The sequence below is a fragment of the Fusarium falciforme genome, chromosome 2, assembly GCF_026873545.1.
Source record: "Fusarium falciforme chromosome 2, complete sequence".
Lineage (NCBI taxonomy): Eukaryota > Fungi > Ascomycota > Sordariomycetes > Hypocreales > Nectriaceae > Fusarium > Fusarium falciforme.
The window spans coordinates 598,774-613,083 of NC_070545.1; the positions used below are offsets into that span (position 1 = coordinate 598,774).

General features: G+C 51.8%; 4 protein-coding genes and 1 pseudogene across 5 annotated transcripts, besides 1 other annotated feature; 1 reads left to right on the forward strand and 4 right to left on the reverse strand.

Moving 5' to 3' along the window:
- Nucleotides 1–1,438: 1,438 nt before the first annotated feature.
- On the forward strand, nucleotides 1,439–3,104 carry NCS54_00212500 (Methanethiol oxidase; the record flags this gene model as incomplete). The annotated part of the gene is made up of 6 exons (XM_053147731.1): nucleotides 1,439–1,744; nucleotides 1,793–2,031; nucleotides 2,078–2,384; nucleotides 2,433–2,494; nucleotides 2,542–2,872; nucleotides 2,919–3,104. 6 exons carry the CDS (start codon nucleotides 1,439–1,441, stop codon nucleotides 3,102–3,104), a joined length of 1,431 nt encoding a protein of 476 aa, XP_053003706.1.
- Nucleotides 3,105–4,547: 1,443 nt separating this feature from the next.
- On the reverse strand, nucleotides 4,548–5,620 carry NCS54_00212600 (annotated as a pseudogene). The gene is made up of 2 exons: nucleotides 5,518–5,620; nucleotides 4,548–5,470 (listed from the first exon to the last, which is right to left on the reverse strand).
- Nucleotides 4,548–5,620: a sequence feature.
- A 1,341-nt stretch (nucleotides 5,621–6,961) lies between these two features.
- On the reverse strand, nucleotides 6,962–8,966 carry NCS54_00212700 (MFS domain-containing protein; the record flags this gene model as incomplete). The annotated part of the gene is made up of 2 exons (XM_053147732.1): nucleotides 6,962–8,418; nucleotides 8,465–8,966. The coding sequence occupies 2 exons, from the start codon at nucleotides 8,964–8,966 to the stop codon at nucleotides 6,962–6,964; spliced, it is 1,959 nt and encodes a 652-aa protein (XP_053003707.1).
- Nucleotides 8,967–10,433: 1,467 nt separating this feature from the next.
- On the reverse strand, nucleotides 10,434–12,395 carry NCS54_00212800 (Hypothetical protein; the record flags this gene model as incomplete). Its single annotated transcript, XM_053147733.1, has 6 exons — nucleotides 10,434–11,008; nucleotides 11,059–11,634; nucleotides 11,684–11,837; nucleotides 11,912–11,993; nucleotides 12,045–12,243; nucleotides 12,299–12,395. 6 exons carry the CDS (start codon nucleotides 12,393–12,395, stop codon nucleotides 10,434–10,436), a joined length of 1,683 nt encoding a protein of 560 aa, XP_053003708.1.
- Nucleotides 12,396–13,218: 823 nt separating this feature from the next.
- Nucleotides 13,219–14,192, reverse strand: NCS54_00212900 (Hypothetical protein; the record flags this gene model as incomplete). The annotated part of the gene is made up of 5 exons (XM_053147734.1): nucleotides 13,219–13,248; nucleotides 13,296–13,607; nucleotides 13,668–13,844; nucleotides 13,910–13,979; nucleotides 14,155–14,192. 5 exons carry the CDS (start codon nucleotides 14,190–14,192, stop codon nucleotides 13,219–13,221), a joined length of 627 nt encoding a protein of 208 aa, XP_053003709.1.
- Between the last annotated feature and the right edge of the window lie 118 nt (nucleotides 14,193–14,310).

The following is a 14,310-nucleotide window of genomic DNA, read 5'->3' on the forward strand; positions in this document are numbered from 1 at the left end:
TTTTTGTCTTAAGCAGGTCCTTTTACGTGTCAGTGTTAATGTGAATCCGGGGTTGTCGACATTCAAGTGCGGATAACGTGATTGATCTGCGATGCTAGCTGAGGCTCAAGACGGGGCGGACGAATCAGAGGCTTGCGCTGTGCAATCACGTATAAGCATACATTCAAGGTAATGAATATCGTCTCCTGGGTTTTCGGCATCAACGGCTTGTTCCTGTTGATCAGCTTGGCTTGGTTGAAGTGTGAGTTTACATGGCTGAGGCTGAGGGCTGAAGACTTGGTCGAGCTTGGCCTTTGAACTGCCCAGAGCCACCCCATTGAATGAGAGCAGCCTACTTGACAGCAGGCCCGTGTGACAGAAACTTGGATCGGCAAGTTCAGACCGTAAAACCCCCACGATACACCAATCGCGGCATCAACCATCACCCGCGCCGCGTCGGTCCATCGGCGTGGATCCCGGTATGCCAGCTCACAAGGGATGGAAGTCGCAATCGCGCCTAACAAGGCGTTTCTCCCCAGGGCCAAAGCTACAGCGAGGATCCCTCACGCATCGAGCAAAGGCAAGGATGTTAGGGTGCCAAGCTACCTCCCGAAGGGGCCGTCTTGGCGGTGACCCCTGGTCGACCTGTTCAACTACCGGTCTCTCGGAAAGGCGGGAGGTCGCTGGTGGCATAAGGCTGATTGCCTATGAGCTGAGAGTGCGTAGCTCAAATGCCGACCTGACTTCTCATGGTCAATACGCGCCGAAAGTGATGTCATCCATTAGAGCTGTTGATCCAAATATCCACGACAACTCAATGAGACGCAACGGTGCACACGTTGTTGCCGTTAACCTTAACATTCACTCGTGTTGGCTCGAGCTAGACAAGACAAGCGTGTCTACCGTATGCTTGTCTCAGCTTGCCTTTTCTGTCCGGTTCATGCACGTCCAGGGGATAGTTGCACTCTGAACAAGGCAACTGAGCAGCGTGGCAGTCCCAGTCTGGCGGGCATCAAGGTCTCTCAGCGAATGACTGCTCGCATCCGCTGCCGGTACGTCACATCACCGAGAGTCCGACGCAGCTGCTTGCTAGTCGCTTTGCAGATCATGACCTCCAATGATCGGATACCTGGTGTCTCTCGCCATGACACCATTCAGACTAGACGGCATTCAGAAAGAGAGCAGCAACAGCGAGGCTGTAGCTTCGGAAATTGTGATAGCCGTGAGATGGAAAGGGCATCATGAGGTTGAATTGTGTCTTTGTGAGGCTTGATGATACAATTCTTGATGAGCGGTTGGTGTTGAGGAATAGGAGATGGCATCAAGGACGAACCGGAAGTTCACCAAGTATATAATGCTTCTAAAACTCCCTCAAACTTTCTCATCACTCCAGCTCACATCATCAACTTGCTCACATCCTCATCACAGAGTGAAAACAGCAACTGGAACTTCTTTGACCATGCCCTCTCTTATCTCCCTCACCACCCTCCTGGGAGCCTTGACCTCTCAGGTCTCGGCCTCTCCCGCCAACCTCGACAAGAGGTTAGGTCTCAGTCTTCCTCCTCTGATCCCCAAGATCCCGGGTGTCACTGAGCCTTTGGCCGACAATGCCCCTCCTCTGCCCATTCTGCAGGTTCCTACACCTCCTTTGGACAGCCCCCCTTTCAAGGTGTCCAACATCAAGCCCAAGAAGATTGGATACTTTTGGACTGGTGCTGGTGATAACAAGCACGCCGATTTCCTGGTCACTGCCAGTTTGGACGATGTGAGTATGCTTCCATGCAGCCTTGGTTACAGTATTAACAGATTCCAGGACACCTTTGGTGAGATCATCTACATCACTGATGTCCCCACCAGCGGTAACTCTCCTCACCATCTCGGACCATCTATCGATGGCAAGACCTTGGTGGGCGGTGGTCTCCTGTCTCTCCTAAAGACCCAGGACACCGCCTTTTACTTTGACACCACGGACCCTTACCACCCCAAGTTCGACCACAGCAACCGAGGTATTCTCAGCTCGATTGTCGACGAGATCCGAGCCAAGCCCGAGGGGTAAGTACCGATGGCCTCATCATGGAACCCTAGTTAACAGAAGTAGTGGTTTCTTCATCACCTACATGGGCAGTGCCGTCGGCACCTCTCCTGGCCGTCTTGTAGAGACGGATGCTGGTGGCAACATCATCCACGAGTGGCCGGAGGATGTCGAGGGCACCCTCAACATTCTTGGCGAGCAGTTTTCGCCTCACGGTCTCAGCATTGACTGGGAGAAGAAGATCATTCTCACTTCTGACTTTGTTGTCCCCATCACCATTCTGAAGCCCACCCTTGGTATCAAGAAGGCCGATACTCTGCGTCTCTGGGATCTTGACTCTCGCAAGATCATCTCCACCATCACCATCCCCAACGTGAGTATCCTCAGATGCAATAAACACGCAGTGTCTAACCGGTCGCAGGGCCAAGGTATTCAGGACGTCAAGTTCATCCCCGGTAACAAGGAGAGTGCTGCTATTGCTACGTAAGCCACCCGAACCCATTATCGCATCCATCTCTAACGGTCTGCAGTGCCGTCGGCCCTGGCCAAGCCTGGATCATCTACCCCTTCCGCAAGGACAAGAAGGGCAACCAGGGTGTCGCCGAGCTCCTCTACGACTTTGGCGACAAGGCCAAGGACTCTCTCGCCATCTACTCTGACATCTCTGACGACGGAAAGCTCGCCTACTTCACTTTTACCCTCGGCAACCACGTCGCTGCTCTTGATATCTCTGATCTTGACAACATTAAGCGCCTGGATGACCCCAACGAGGACCAGCCCATCATCGGACCCCACTACGTCAAGATTTCTCCCGACAAGAAGAACCTTCTCGTCACTGGCTACTTTGTGCAGGGTGGAGATGTAAGCATCAATGACTCCAGCCACTTGACAACGCTAACATTTACAGATCTCCATCGTCAACACCCCCGGTGACTACAAGGGCCACTGGATCGACATCAACGATGATGGCTCTCTCAGCTTCAACCGCACCATTGACTTTGAGGACATCTTCACCAAGACCCGTGGTGGTGCCCGACCTCACAGTGTTGTCATCTTTGACCTCACTGACCCCAAGAACCCCAAGTACTACTAAGGGATCGTGGGTGCCAGGCTTTGGCAGACGCACAGCTGTTAATGACAGGAGGAATAATGACGGCGAGTGCTCTTACAGAGTACATGGATTGATGGATTAACTCTTCTTGATGCCTCTATGAGGTGGTTTATTTGGTGGATTGCTCTGCCAGTACTTACTTTGAACGTCTTATTACCTAACTTAATCTAATAATGCAACAATCAGTTTGTCACAGAAACATCCTTCAAGCTCAATTGTGATTACTTGATTGCACCTAACCATCCCTCTCTGACAAGCCTCGGCGAGATTGTGAATTTCTGACAAACCTCCTGTGTTTACAGCTTTGTATCAAGTAAAACGTTTAGTATATTATACCCCTTTACCCGTAAGCACTTTCATTCCCAATTCCTTTGTCAATTTTTTCCCTTTTCGATTTCCTCCCGAACCTCGTTTCACTGTTCTTTGCCTTTACGTTCCTGGTGGGCTTCCTGCTGGGGGCTTCCACAGTGGAGGACCAAGCTACTCCACCATCAGAACCCGTCACCTAAGAGAACACTTACACAAATAGTACTTCTTTACTCAAAGAGCCTCCTCCGAGGACATGAAAGTGAAGTGTAGTGAGGGGAAATGAAAGGTCCCGTATCCCCTATCTTTACAGAGCAGTGACAAAGAACAGAAGAGGAATTGGAGAACGAAAGAGGAAAGTGTTGGACCCATCTGATCCACTTTTCGCCAAGTGGGCCCAGCAATTGGCCAAATCCCCCCCAAAACCTTGCCCTTGCGTGAGCATGCCACATATACCTCAATTTCATTCCTCCAGTCATCAATCAGCTTGGCTTCGTGGTCTAGTGGTATGATTCGTGCTTTGGGAATTTCTCAGCTGCACGAGGCCCCGGGTTCAAACCCCGGCGGAGCCCATTCTTTTGCTTTTTGAGCTTGGAAGTGATGAACAACCTTTTTGCGTCTGTGGAAAGGTTCTTTTGACTCTGGGGCAGGGAGGACGTTTGCCCAGGTTCCCTGGCGATGAATGAGCCTCGAGATGCTCTCTCGGCAAAAAATGGGGGTTGGGAAATGTCTGCGAGAGGTGGCACGCCGGTGTTCCCTTCATGGCAACATTGGAGTCTTTTTGGCCTTTTTTACCATTAGGCAGCTCACTTGGGATTGTTTTATGATCAATTCTGTACAGAGTAGACCGTGTTTATTCAGCATTCTTTGGGGGAGGACAGCTTTGCGGGATGAGCAACTGGCTGGGTGTTGTGATCCGCTGTGTTGAACAAAGCACCTCCATCCCCACTATGACCCTCCAGGCTGTTCCTGCAAACCATCTGGCGCGTTTACTTTGTGTCTTTTTATGGCAAATTATAACCGTTATATTTTTTGTGAATTTTGGGCATAAAAGTCGCCAGCCTGGAAATGTTGCAAACTCTGTTGTTCCCATCCCCATCGTCACTCTCAACGCAGCTCTTACTCTGGCAACAACAGCTGACCTCGAGACACGGGCGCCGCCTGTCCAGACAACAACACGGAAGAAATACCATCACCGCCCTCATTCAGCACAATATCCACGATGATCTTGCTGTCCCGCCCAATCTCAGACCCCTGGTCCAGGTAGAATCTGAACGCCTTGTTCGCGCCTCCTTCTTGAAGAGCGAGATACGCCGTCAGAGAGCAGGAACCGCTGCCACAGGCGGGATCCTCGAGGTTGATGGCAATCATGCGCACGCGGAGGTCATACACCTTGCGGCCTTCTTCGTCGCGTGTTCCTAGGACGCGGTAGTACATGGTTCCGATAAATGAGGGAGACCACTCGCTGTCCAGAGGAACGTCGGGGCATGGGCCGGGGAGCACGCCCGCAAAGTTGTCGGGGTGGTCTGTAAAGTCGACCAAGACGTAGGTGACGCCCTTGACTATTGACGAAATCGGGTAAGAATCCTTCAAGGTGTCGGCCGCAGCGGCCAAGCTGCCCTGCGTATCGAGAATGGCCTTCTTTGAAGCCTTTACCTCATGAATGTGCACATTGTGCGGGATCTGAGCAGCCACCGTCTCAGCCTTGACATCATACTTGAGAGTCACGATGCCGGCATTCGTCTGCACATCAATCGACTCCTTCTCCAGCGGCTTTGCATTCGGACCCGACAGCAGCTGGCGAAACAGGGCGTGTCCACCGCCAATAACGGGGTGCCCCGCAAACTCCATCTCGTTGACGGGAGTAAAGATACGGATCTGGGGCGTCCCGGACTCGGGCTGGCGCAGAAAGATTGTCTCGGAAAAGTTGAATTCGCGAGCGACTTTTTGCATCTGCGTGGCGGAGAGGTCTACATTGTTGATGTCGACGACGGCGAGCTGGTTGCCGGTGTACCTCTTGTTGGTAAATACATCGACGGTCACTGCGCGGTTAGCATACGCGACAGTGGTTTTAAGTAGGTGTACCTACCATATGAGGTCTCTGAAGCAGACATGGTGGCTATTTGATGGTAAATGTTGGTGTTGGTGTTGGTGGAATCAAGGTAGAGTTCAACAGTGGGAGGAGGCCACTTCTTAAGACGTCAAGATCAAGTCATGGCCACTTGCACACACTTTATTCTTGCGACCTCGGCCATCTGTATGTAGGCTTGCCTGACTCACCTGTTGCAGGGGAATCTTGCCTATTGCATCCTGAGATATCGCGTCGACACCCTTTGATGTGGATCTTCAAACGTATGTTGGCCAATGAATGGAGCAATGTCCCCTTGAAAAGGCGAAATCGACCAATTCTTCGGGCGTAAATGACAACCAGAGGTTTGTCAGCGAGTTTCGGCGTCTAGATCTAGGGTAGTTTCGGCCGAATACCTAGGGAGGACTACGATATCCTTCGTCAACGACCCAAATGGTGGTATTATTTCGCTCTGGGAGCGTAATTATTTTCGGATCATCTTTATCATTTGTTAGAATTGGAACTTACGCTGTCTCTATGTTTTTTCCCCTAATGGTTTGGTGTACAAGTTGGCATGAAGCCGGTAAACCATTGTTCCTTCATACTCTCTAGCCAACGTTTAGTTTCGTAGTGGCGTGTCTTGCTGTAAAGCTGTAAACTTGTCTGATGAAGCAGAATAAAACACACCAGTCGCTAAAAGACTTCGCATCATTATGATAATCCTAATTTAAGCATGCTGAAGATTTGGCATAAACATGATTGCCTGTCTCTGGGGTCACATGACCAGCAGAAACGCGCGAGATTTTCACGCGTCTTATCTCGGACTCTCTCTCGGTCAACCAGCTGAGCAAGCAAAACATGTTACGCATGACTTTGCTGCCGTACGTTGTCTAAAAAGAAAACCTGATATTTCCAAGAAGAGAGTATCGTGCGTCGTCTGGCTCAACACCATGAACCATATCACCAACCCGCACAGAACCAGCAGAGGATTGGCGACAACGGCAAAAAGAAACTCCGGTACAGGGAATCGAACCCTGGGCTCCGCGGTACTAATCCCTCAGATTATGAGAGCGCGAAATGTTAGCCACTACACCATACCGGATGTTGAAGCTTGTTGGGAACCGGTAGAGATATTGGCAACCTAGTCTCCTCCACCCAAGCCCGGATCCAACCGAGGCGTTGTGCTCTTCTCTGGCAGAGGACTGGCGGACCAAGGTTGGGTAAATGGACACTTCTTCCTGATCTCACATTTCGCGGCATTCATAAAGACAGTGCTAATACAGGGACTTGTTCCTTCGATGGAAGCGTGCTTCAAGACTTATGATTGCCCATCAAGATAACAACTGTTGCTATTGTGTGCATCCCATCCTGTACACCGTCGCGACGGTCGAGTTAACTCCCGTTTAAACTCATTCTCACCCCTAACCGCCATAATAAACAATCCCTTCCAAAGAACATCCATTCACTACGCACCCCCAGCCAACTCAATGTTCCTCCCTTTAACACTCTTCCACTCCACCAACAACGCCCCAGCAAACGCCGCCGCCGCTGTACCAGCCCCGACATAAAAGCTCGTCGTCAACGCATCATTGTATGCCAAAACAACACTATCAAGCTGATCCGCACGGATAACATTGCGAATGTTTGTCGCACCTGTCCCTAGAACAAAATAGGGCTCTAGCTCGGGCACGTATTCGCGGATCTTGTCCACGAGGGTGTTGGTGAAGACGGTGTTTCCGGCTGTGATGCATAGCGCACCTCCGAGTGTTTGAGCAAAGACGATGAGTGCTGTGCCTGTGGGGATGTCGACCATCTCGCAGACTACCTGCACTGCGATTAGGGGCTGTTGTAGGCACATGCCCACGCCTATCCCTGCTAGAAGTTGGTATCCTATCCATTCGGCCTTTGGTGTGTTGACTTCAAACATGGTGATGATGCCGAAGCCAATGGCCATGAGGATCCCGCCAACAATCATGAAAGGTGTGTAGTAACCCCAAACCGTGACAGCTGCACCGGAAACAATGGCGAAACAGACGATTCCAAGGAGCATAGGGAGGTTACTGACCCCAGACATGATGGCTGACTGACCCAAAACTGCTTGGAACCATATTGGTAAGAAGTACATGGCTGTGAGGAAGCATGCTCCCGTATGGAAGGCAAACCATGCTCCCGCCCATACCGTACGCATCTTAAAGATGCGAAGAGGCACCGTGGCATTGTCCTCCATTTTGTACTGAACGAATCCAAAGATGACAAGCAAGAAAGCCGAAAGCATGAGAAGCGACGTAATCTTCGAGTCGTTCCATGCGTATTCGATACCGCCCCACTGAAGAGCGAGAAGCAGACATACAGTGGCTGGTATAAAGATGCAAGTCCCGATAGGATCGAGCTGCCAGACACGAACTTGCCAAGTCGCAGGCTCAATGTCGCGCTCCGGGTCGGGAAAGAAGAAGAAGATGACAACAACAGTGACGAACCCGATGGGCAGGTTGATGTAAAAACACCATCTCCAGGAGACCTTGTCGGCAAACAGACCTCCGAGAAGCGGCCCTGCAACGGACGAGATACCCCACATGCCGCTGATGAGACCCGTGTACATCGGCCGCTTGTGAAGGGGACATGAGAAGGCGAGGATGGTGAGTGCGCCGGAAAAGATGCCAGCAGAGCCAACTCCGGATATCGCTCTTCCGACAATGAGTGTGACACTATCTGGGGCGATGCCACAGATGAAGCTTCCCACCTCAAAGATGGCGATGGCTACAAGAAAGGTCCACTTGATGCTCCAGTAAGTATAGAGCTTGCCAAAGAACAGCTGTAGGGCGGCTGTTGTAAGCATGTACGCTGAGCCATACCACCCCACGTCGTTGAGACTCCCAAACGCATCCGTGATCTTTGGGATAGCTGTGGCAATGATGGAGTTGTCTGCGACATGTCAACAATATTCATCTTATCTGGATGAGCAACTCACCGAGTGCCATGACAAAGACTGCCAAGCAGAGCGCCAGTGTGATTAGGGCAAGTTTCATACCCGTCGGATACACCGTATCGTCAACCACGTTCGTCGCGTCTTCTCTCATGCCATCTGGAGGAGGCTGCAGCTTCTCCGTGCTTTCCGTCGGGGCAGCTGACCGTGGCCGGATATCACTATACCGAACCGAGCCCATGACAGGATGAGGTCTTCTATCCGGCTCGGAAACCTCATAGTCGATAGGCAGGGAACGAACGCTAAAGTGGCTTGGTGCGATAGAAGACGGTCGACTGACGCCGCTGTCGTCTTTGTTCGAGTCTCGGTTTGAAGTGAGCCATTGGTTGGCTTCCCTGGCTAGCCTGGCTGTTTCCGAGTCAAAGTGAAAGTATTGAGACGATGCCTGGAGGGACGAGTATAGAGACTCTCTTGGAAGACGAATGCTGAGGCGTGACCGAGATGTCGCGGCCATCGAGTAGTCCGGGGCTGACATTATGGAAGCCATTTTGATGAATTCTCGCGCAACTAGTGCGACTCTTAATGACTGGTGTCAACTCAATAGGATGGTGCTAGACCTCACGCTTCGACTTGGGATATGTCCCTTTAAGCTGCTCCATCCACGTGTTAAAGTGCCGCCCTTCCAATCTTCTGTCAGCTTCTATTGCGAAGGGGATGCGGCACAATGTGACACAGCGGAGTCTTTTTACCTTGCTGAGTCGACCATGGTTCACCTCGTCTCACACCGGAGCTGATTCTCACCGGGCGAGATGACAGCAAGGCGGAGGCTTGCAGCGAGATCTACACTCGTAGTCGTGATCCAGCATGTCTTTTGAAGTACAAGGTGTGGCGGTCTGTGGCCTTAGTGGATGGTATTGGCACCTTTGGCACAGCGCCAGAGAAGAAAACATGAGGGATGGTGATGGCTTCAGTGGCATCGCTCAGCAGGTGTGCAACGGTGAGATCGTGTAGCCCACACTCACCACACAACAAGCCGTGCCAGGACTCCGCGGAGCCCGGAAGCCGGTGTTGTTGGGATGCCTGAATCTTCTCAGAATATGACTGCCGTACTTCCCATATCTTCAGAGCCGGCCAATAAGGCAATCAAACTTTCTCCTGCCCATCTGAGTAAGGAGACTCGGGACCGAGATGATGAGAGATTGCGGATGATGAATACCGATATTGTTTTTTGGGGTTGGACCACGTGGATAGAATGGGGGCTCGGAGAAGATACTGCATCGTGTTGACTAAAGGCAAGAAGCTACTGACAACAGGAGAAAAGTTATCAATCTCATCGATCACGTTTGGAACAGCCTTAAGCGGACGAGGCATGCAAGACCACGCCTTCTCCCTTGGCATCTGCTCTCTATCGACTTGGCGTTAGCCTACTATGCCACATCAGAACCGAGGTACAAGGTCTAGAAGTTGTGTTACCTTGACCAACAAGTCCTAGTTTGCTCAGAAAGCGGCCAGGTGCAGTGGGAATGGATCCTTGTCTGATGTTTCGCAACATGCCGGAGTTTGAACAAAAGCCGAGGCCGAGGAAATGGGCATCAACTCTCAACACCTCGAGCGGGGGAATGTGATCAGGAACGGTCTGTAGAATCTCATACAAGTCAGCTTGTAACGGGTCCGGAGGATTCTACTTCAAACCGAGTCAAAGGGCGAGGTTGCGTGTTACCATCAGCACACAAGCATCGATAAGCCGCAGTTCCGAAGGCACACAAGGAGTCAGCGATCTCAAAAGTATTTGTATTGACAAATTGGTGTACCCATTCTGGTATTCGCCACGTTCCAAACCCCAACCTTGCGTTCGACTAGTTATTACAACGATATGATCATGGGAGGGCATATCATAGACAACGTACAGAGGCCATAACGGTGTAGGGAGAAACAAACAAATACACGACATACACACATGAAGAATATCGTGGTCAGCATATTATGCACGAGACCAACATGAAAAGGACATCGATCACGCCCCGTCTTGTGGGTGGCCCTCTGACAACGGGCTTAGTCGAATACGAGGACTTGCTCGTTGATGCTCATCCTCGTCATCTTCAAAAGGCTTCGTGGACCCTGGCGTGAAATTGCGAGATCGCTTGTTACCTTTTTCGACTGAAGCCTTACCCTCGGTGTTGGGAAACTTCTGTGGGCTACTCTGAGTCGATGAGGTCTGAGCACTGACAAACTTGCTCATCGAATATGACCTCCTGGTCAGGTCTGGGTGAGGACTGTTGGGGCTTCGCGCTTGAGATTGGGCGAGGGGAAGCGGGATACTGCCGTTTGATGGGATGTACAGCTGCTGAGACACCTTTCGCTGATCATGATGATCCAATCCAACAGTAGTACTAGTAGACAGCGCCGACGGGATGGGGCATGTCGAATGCCGCTTGCGATTTTCCTTGCGGGACCACATCTCAGGCGTTGAAGTACGTGTCGGTGGGGCGTGAGGTTGCAATGGCATAGGCTGACTCAAAAGGGAAGCTGTCAAGGAGAGAGCAAGGTCTTCAGGTAACACGGCATTATGCGGGAAGATTGGGAAGGGAACTGCCTATTGTTAGTGCCATGTTTGAACGGCGAAGGGTATCATGCCGGACTTGGTTGGTTCCGCTCGGCGAGTATGGGCGTGCTGAGGGTTTTGGGTAGTACTTTGGGATCCTCGTCATCAATAGAAAAAGCTAGAGAAGAGAATTGGGTCTCATTAGATCCGCTCCCTGAGGAATCCCGGGCCGAACCTCTGCGTTCAGTGCCGGTCTCACCCAATTCCCAGTTGTGACTTGACTTTGACATGGCAGGGGTAAACTGCTGTGGAATATTGTTCAGCCCGAGCCCAACCTTACCAGGCCAATCAAAATATGCGTTTGTGTCATCAAACGAATCGACAATGTCGCTGCAGTCAGGGATCTCATCCGTGTTCGGCAGAGGCCTTATGTAGCTCGCCTGGGTTGGTTCCTCGACATGGTTTGTCGGCACGTTAAACATGGCACTTTGAACCGTGGGCATTGTAAGCCCTGCCAGGGCCTTCTGTTGGCCATTCGTGTGGAGTCGTGGAGAGTGGGCGTGGGTTTTGACATTGTTGAACGAAAACGAAGGGATGGCCATCGACGTCGTATTCGGGGATCGCTGCCACATGGAAGGGCTCGGCCAAGCAATCCCTACGCCTTCTAGGACTTCTAGAACCCAGGTTAACGAACGAAGACCAGGTCGAAGGTGCGGACAAACCTTGGGGTGCATGCTGAAAAGAAAAGGCGACAATATTGTTGACTCTCTCCATTGGTACGGTCAGAGAATCGCGCGGAAATCCTTCACTGATGACGAGTCTGATGCGGCCGAGGGCATCACCTACGTTTCGTTGTCTTTGCTGAAGGATTTCTTGCTGAAAGACAGGAAACTTGAGCGGCTCGAGATCTCCATTTTTGGACAAATCTGTACTTGGAGTTAGTAGGTTACCTCGAGATGAATACATAATTCGTTACCAAAGCCGGTTGCAATGACATGCGGCCAATCGCACTGTCGGTTCAAAGAGGTGGAACTGCGGTTGGTAAGAATTGGAGCTACCCAAGCAAGGCTAGAAACGACATACGCAACAAGACGCCCGTCAATGAAGAGCCTCGTCTCGAACTTGACATCATTGACATGATTGGAGTACGATTTGGTGAATTGACTGATGGTGGGGGTATTCCACGAGTGAATCGAGATTTGAAATGGTGCTCCTGGTGCGAGGCTGGGCACAAAACAGTTCACTGTCGGCAAACCACAAATGCCGTGGATGTGTGCGAACTCTAGAAGGACGTAGTTTAGATGTGGCAAGCTAGGTATTAGGGAGCATGTTCTTACCTGTATCTTGAACAACTTCACAGGTGACGCCGAACTCTCTAAAGGGAATACCGCAGTCTCGTGGGAAAAGGAGGACATCCCAGTCCTCGTACCTCATCTGGACGGAAGAGGTGACCAAGAGGTGATGAAGGTGCCAAGAAAGGGCGATACTGCCAGACAATGCAGATCGGAAGAAAGGAAAGTCAATGGTGGAGTGCTAGGTAATCCAAGCAGAGGAGGGATGAGGATCATGTTTTGCGAAGGTCTTGCACGAGGAGAACAGCGAGTGCTGAGGTAGTTACGGGCATGGCCGGCACCTAGCTTGTCCCGTGACTTGAGTGCGCAAGCCATGAGGGCTTCGCAATGCTGGGAAGGAGCCAGGTGGGATGGCATGTGAATGTAGGTAGTCAGTCCATCCATGAAGAGCATCACAGGCTGAAAAGAGGCGGATGTAGGCTTGTGAGTAGCCGCTCAGCCTCGTATAGGTCTGGGACTTCTGACAGCAATTGTACAAAGGTTGCCGACGTCATCCGATATTGAGATCTCAGGATGGCTGTGTTAGAGGCTTCACTTCACTGGAACACGGATAGCTCCCATTCTCAATCAGAAGCGGCCATAGGGCGGGGCAACATCAGGTGTCTGAGCAGGCCGTGGCCCCTTATTCTAGCCGTACCTACGTTCGGGTCGAAATGTCTAGCTTGGACTGCCTGCAGTGGTTGTCGTGACGAGAGATGTACTCAAGATTTCGGTATCATGGGCTTCGAATCAAGAATCGACGCTATCGTTCATGGTCAGTCGGAACAACAGTTCATCACATCCACGCGCATCATGCAATTCGCCTTGATCCACAGTGCAATTCTCGGCTACGCAGTACTCAAACATCGGTTGATCTTGCATTGAACCCTTCCATTCTTTCTTATGTACAAATGAGCATTTTCCACTCAAGGGTCAGCATCACCCTCCATCCGGGCCTGTTCCACTGTTAGCACATGCACAACCTACGAGCTGCTTGACCTACCCTCGTGGCTCCGGGGCCACCCAGCTCTCGCTCAAGGCCACCCTCAAACTCTCGGGGGTAGGCGGGCGAATCGGGGTAGTTCAGGTAGACCAGTCCGGTGACGCTGAAGAAGACGGCGAGAAAGGTGCCGACCATGATCAGACCGGGGCCGGTCGTGGTCCAGGTGTACTCCCAGGGAGAAAAGATACCCAGCACATCGTTATCCTCGTGGATGGGCTCGCCAAAGTTTCGTCGCTCCTGGGGATCCCACCAGCTACCGTAGGGGTCACGGAACTGACGCTTGATTCGGGGTGGGTTGATGTAGCCTCCGTTCTGCGATATTATCCATCAGCTCCTCGGCTCTTTGAACGGCTTTGCCGGTCCTTCACTGACCATTCCGGGATCCTCGGCCTCAGTAAGGCTGGGGCCATCGGGGTACTTGGCGTCGATGACCTTCTTGTCGGTGTACGAATGGGGGAGGAAGGTTCGTCGCTGGATGGTGGGTAGTCGTCGAGCAGCCGCCATGCCGCTGCGCAGGGCCGAGGCCCGCACAATTCGTTGAGGGAGCATCTGCAGAGGGACAAAGAGTTAGCGCGATCAATTGACCATGTCTCAATGGCTTCGGGGCGACGCACCTCGGGCGAGGGGACAGTGTCGTCGGCGCCCAATTGCTCTGTGACGTGAGGTGATGGCTCTGTGTTGAAGCTGTAGCCAATCGAGGCTGTGATGATTCTCAACCGAAAAGTGGCGCCTCAGGCATCAAGGGCGCACGCCAGGCGCGTGTCGGCCCTTTTCGGTTAGCCCCAAGCCAGGTTCAGGGCGTGCGTCCTCAACTCTCCTCCAGCTCAAAAGTTTTGCTGACGACACTGGATTTTGCGACTGAATCCCACGCAGGTCGCCCGCAAGGCCTCTGATCATGTGCAAACTTTGTATGAATATCCGCTGAAGCGCTACGATTCCGTAGACATTAATTTCTCCCCCCCAAATGATAGCTTCGCAGAGAATACGCCCCCTGCGTCCCCTGGCTCCACGTTGC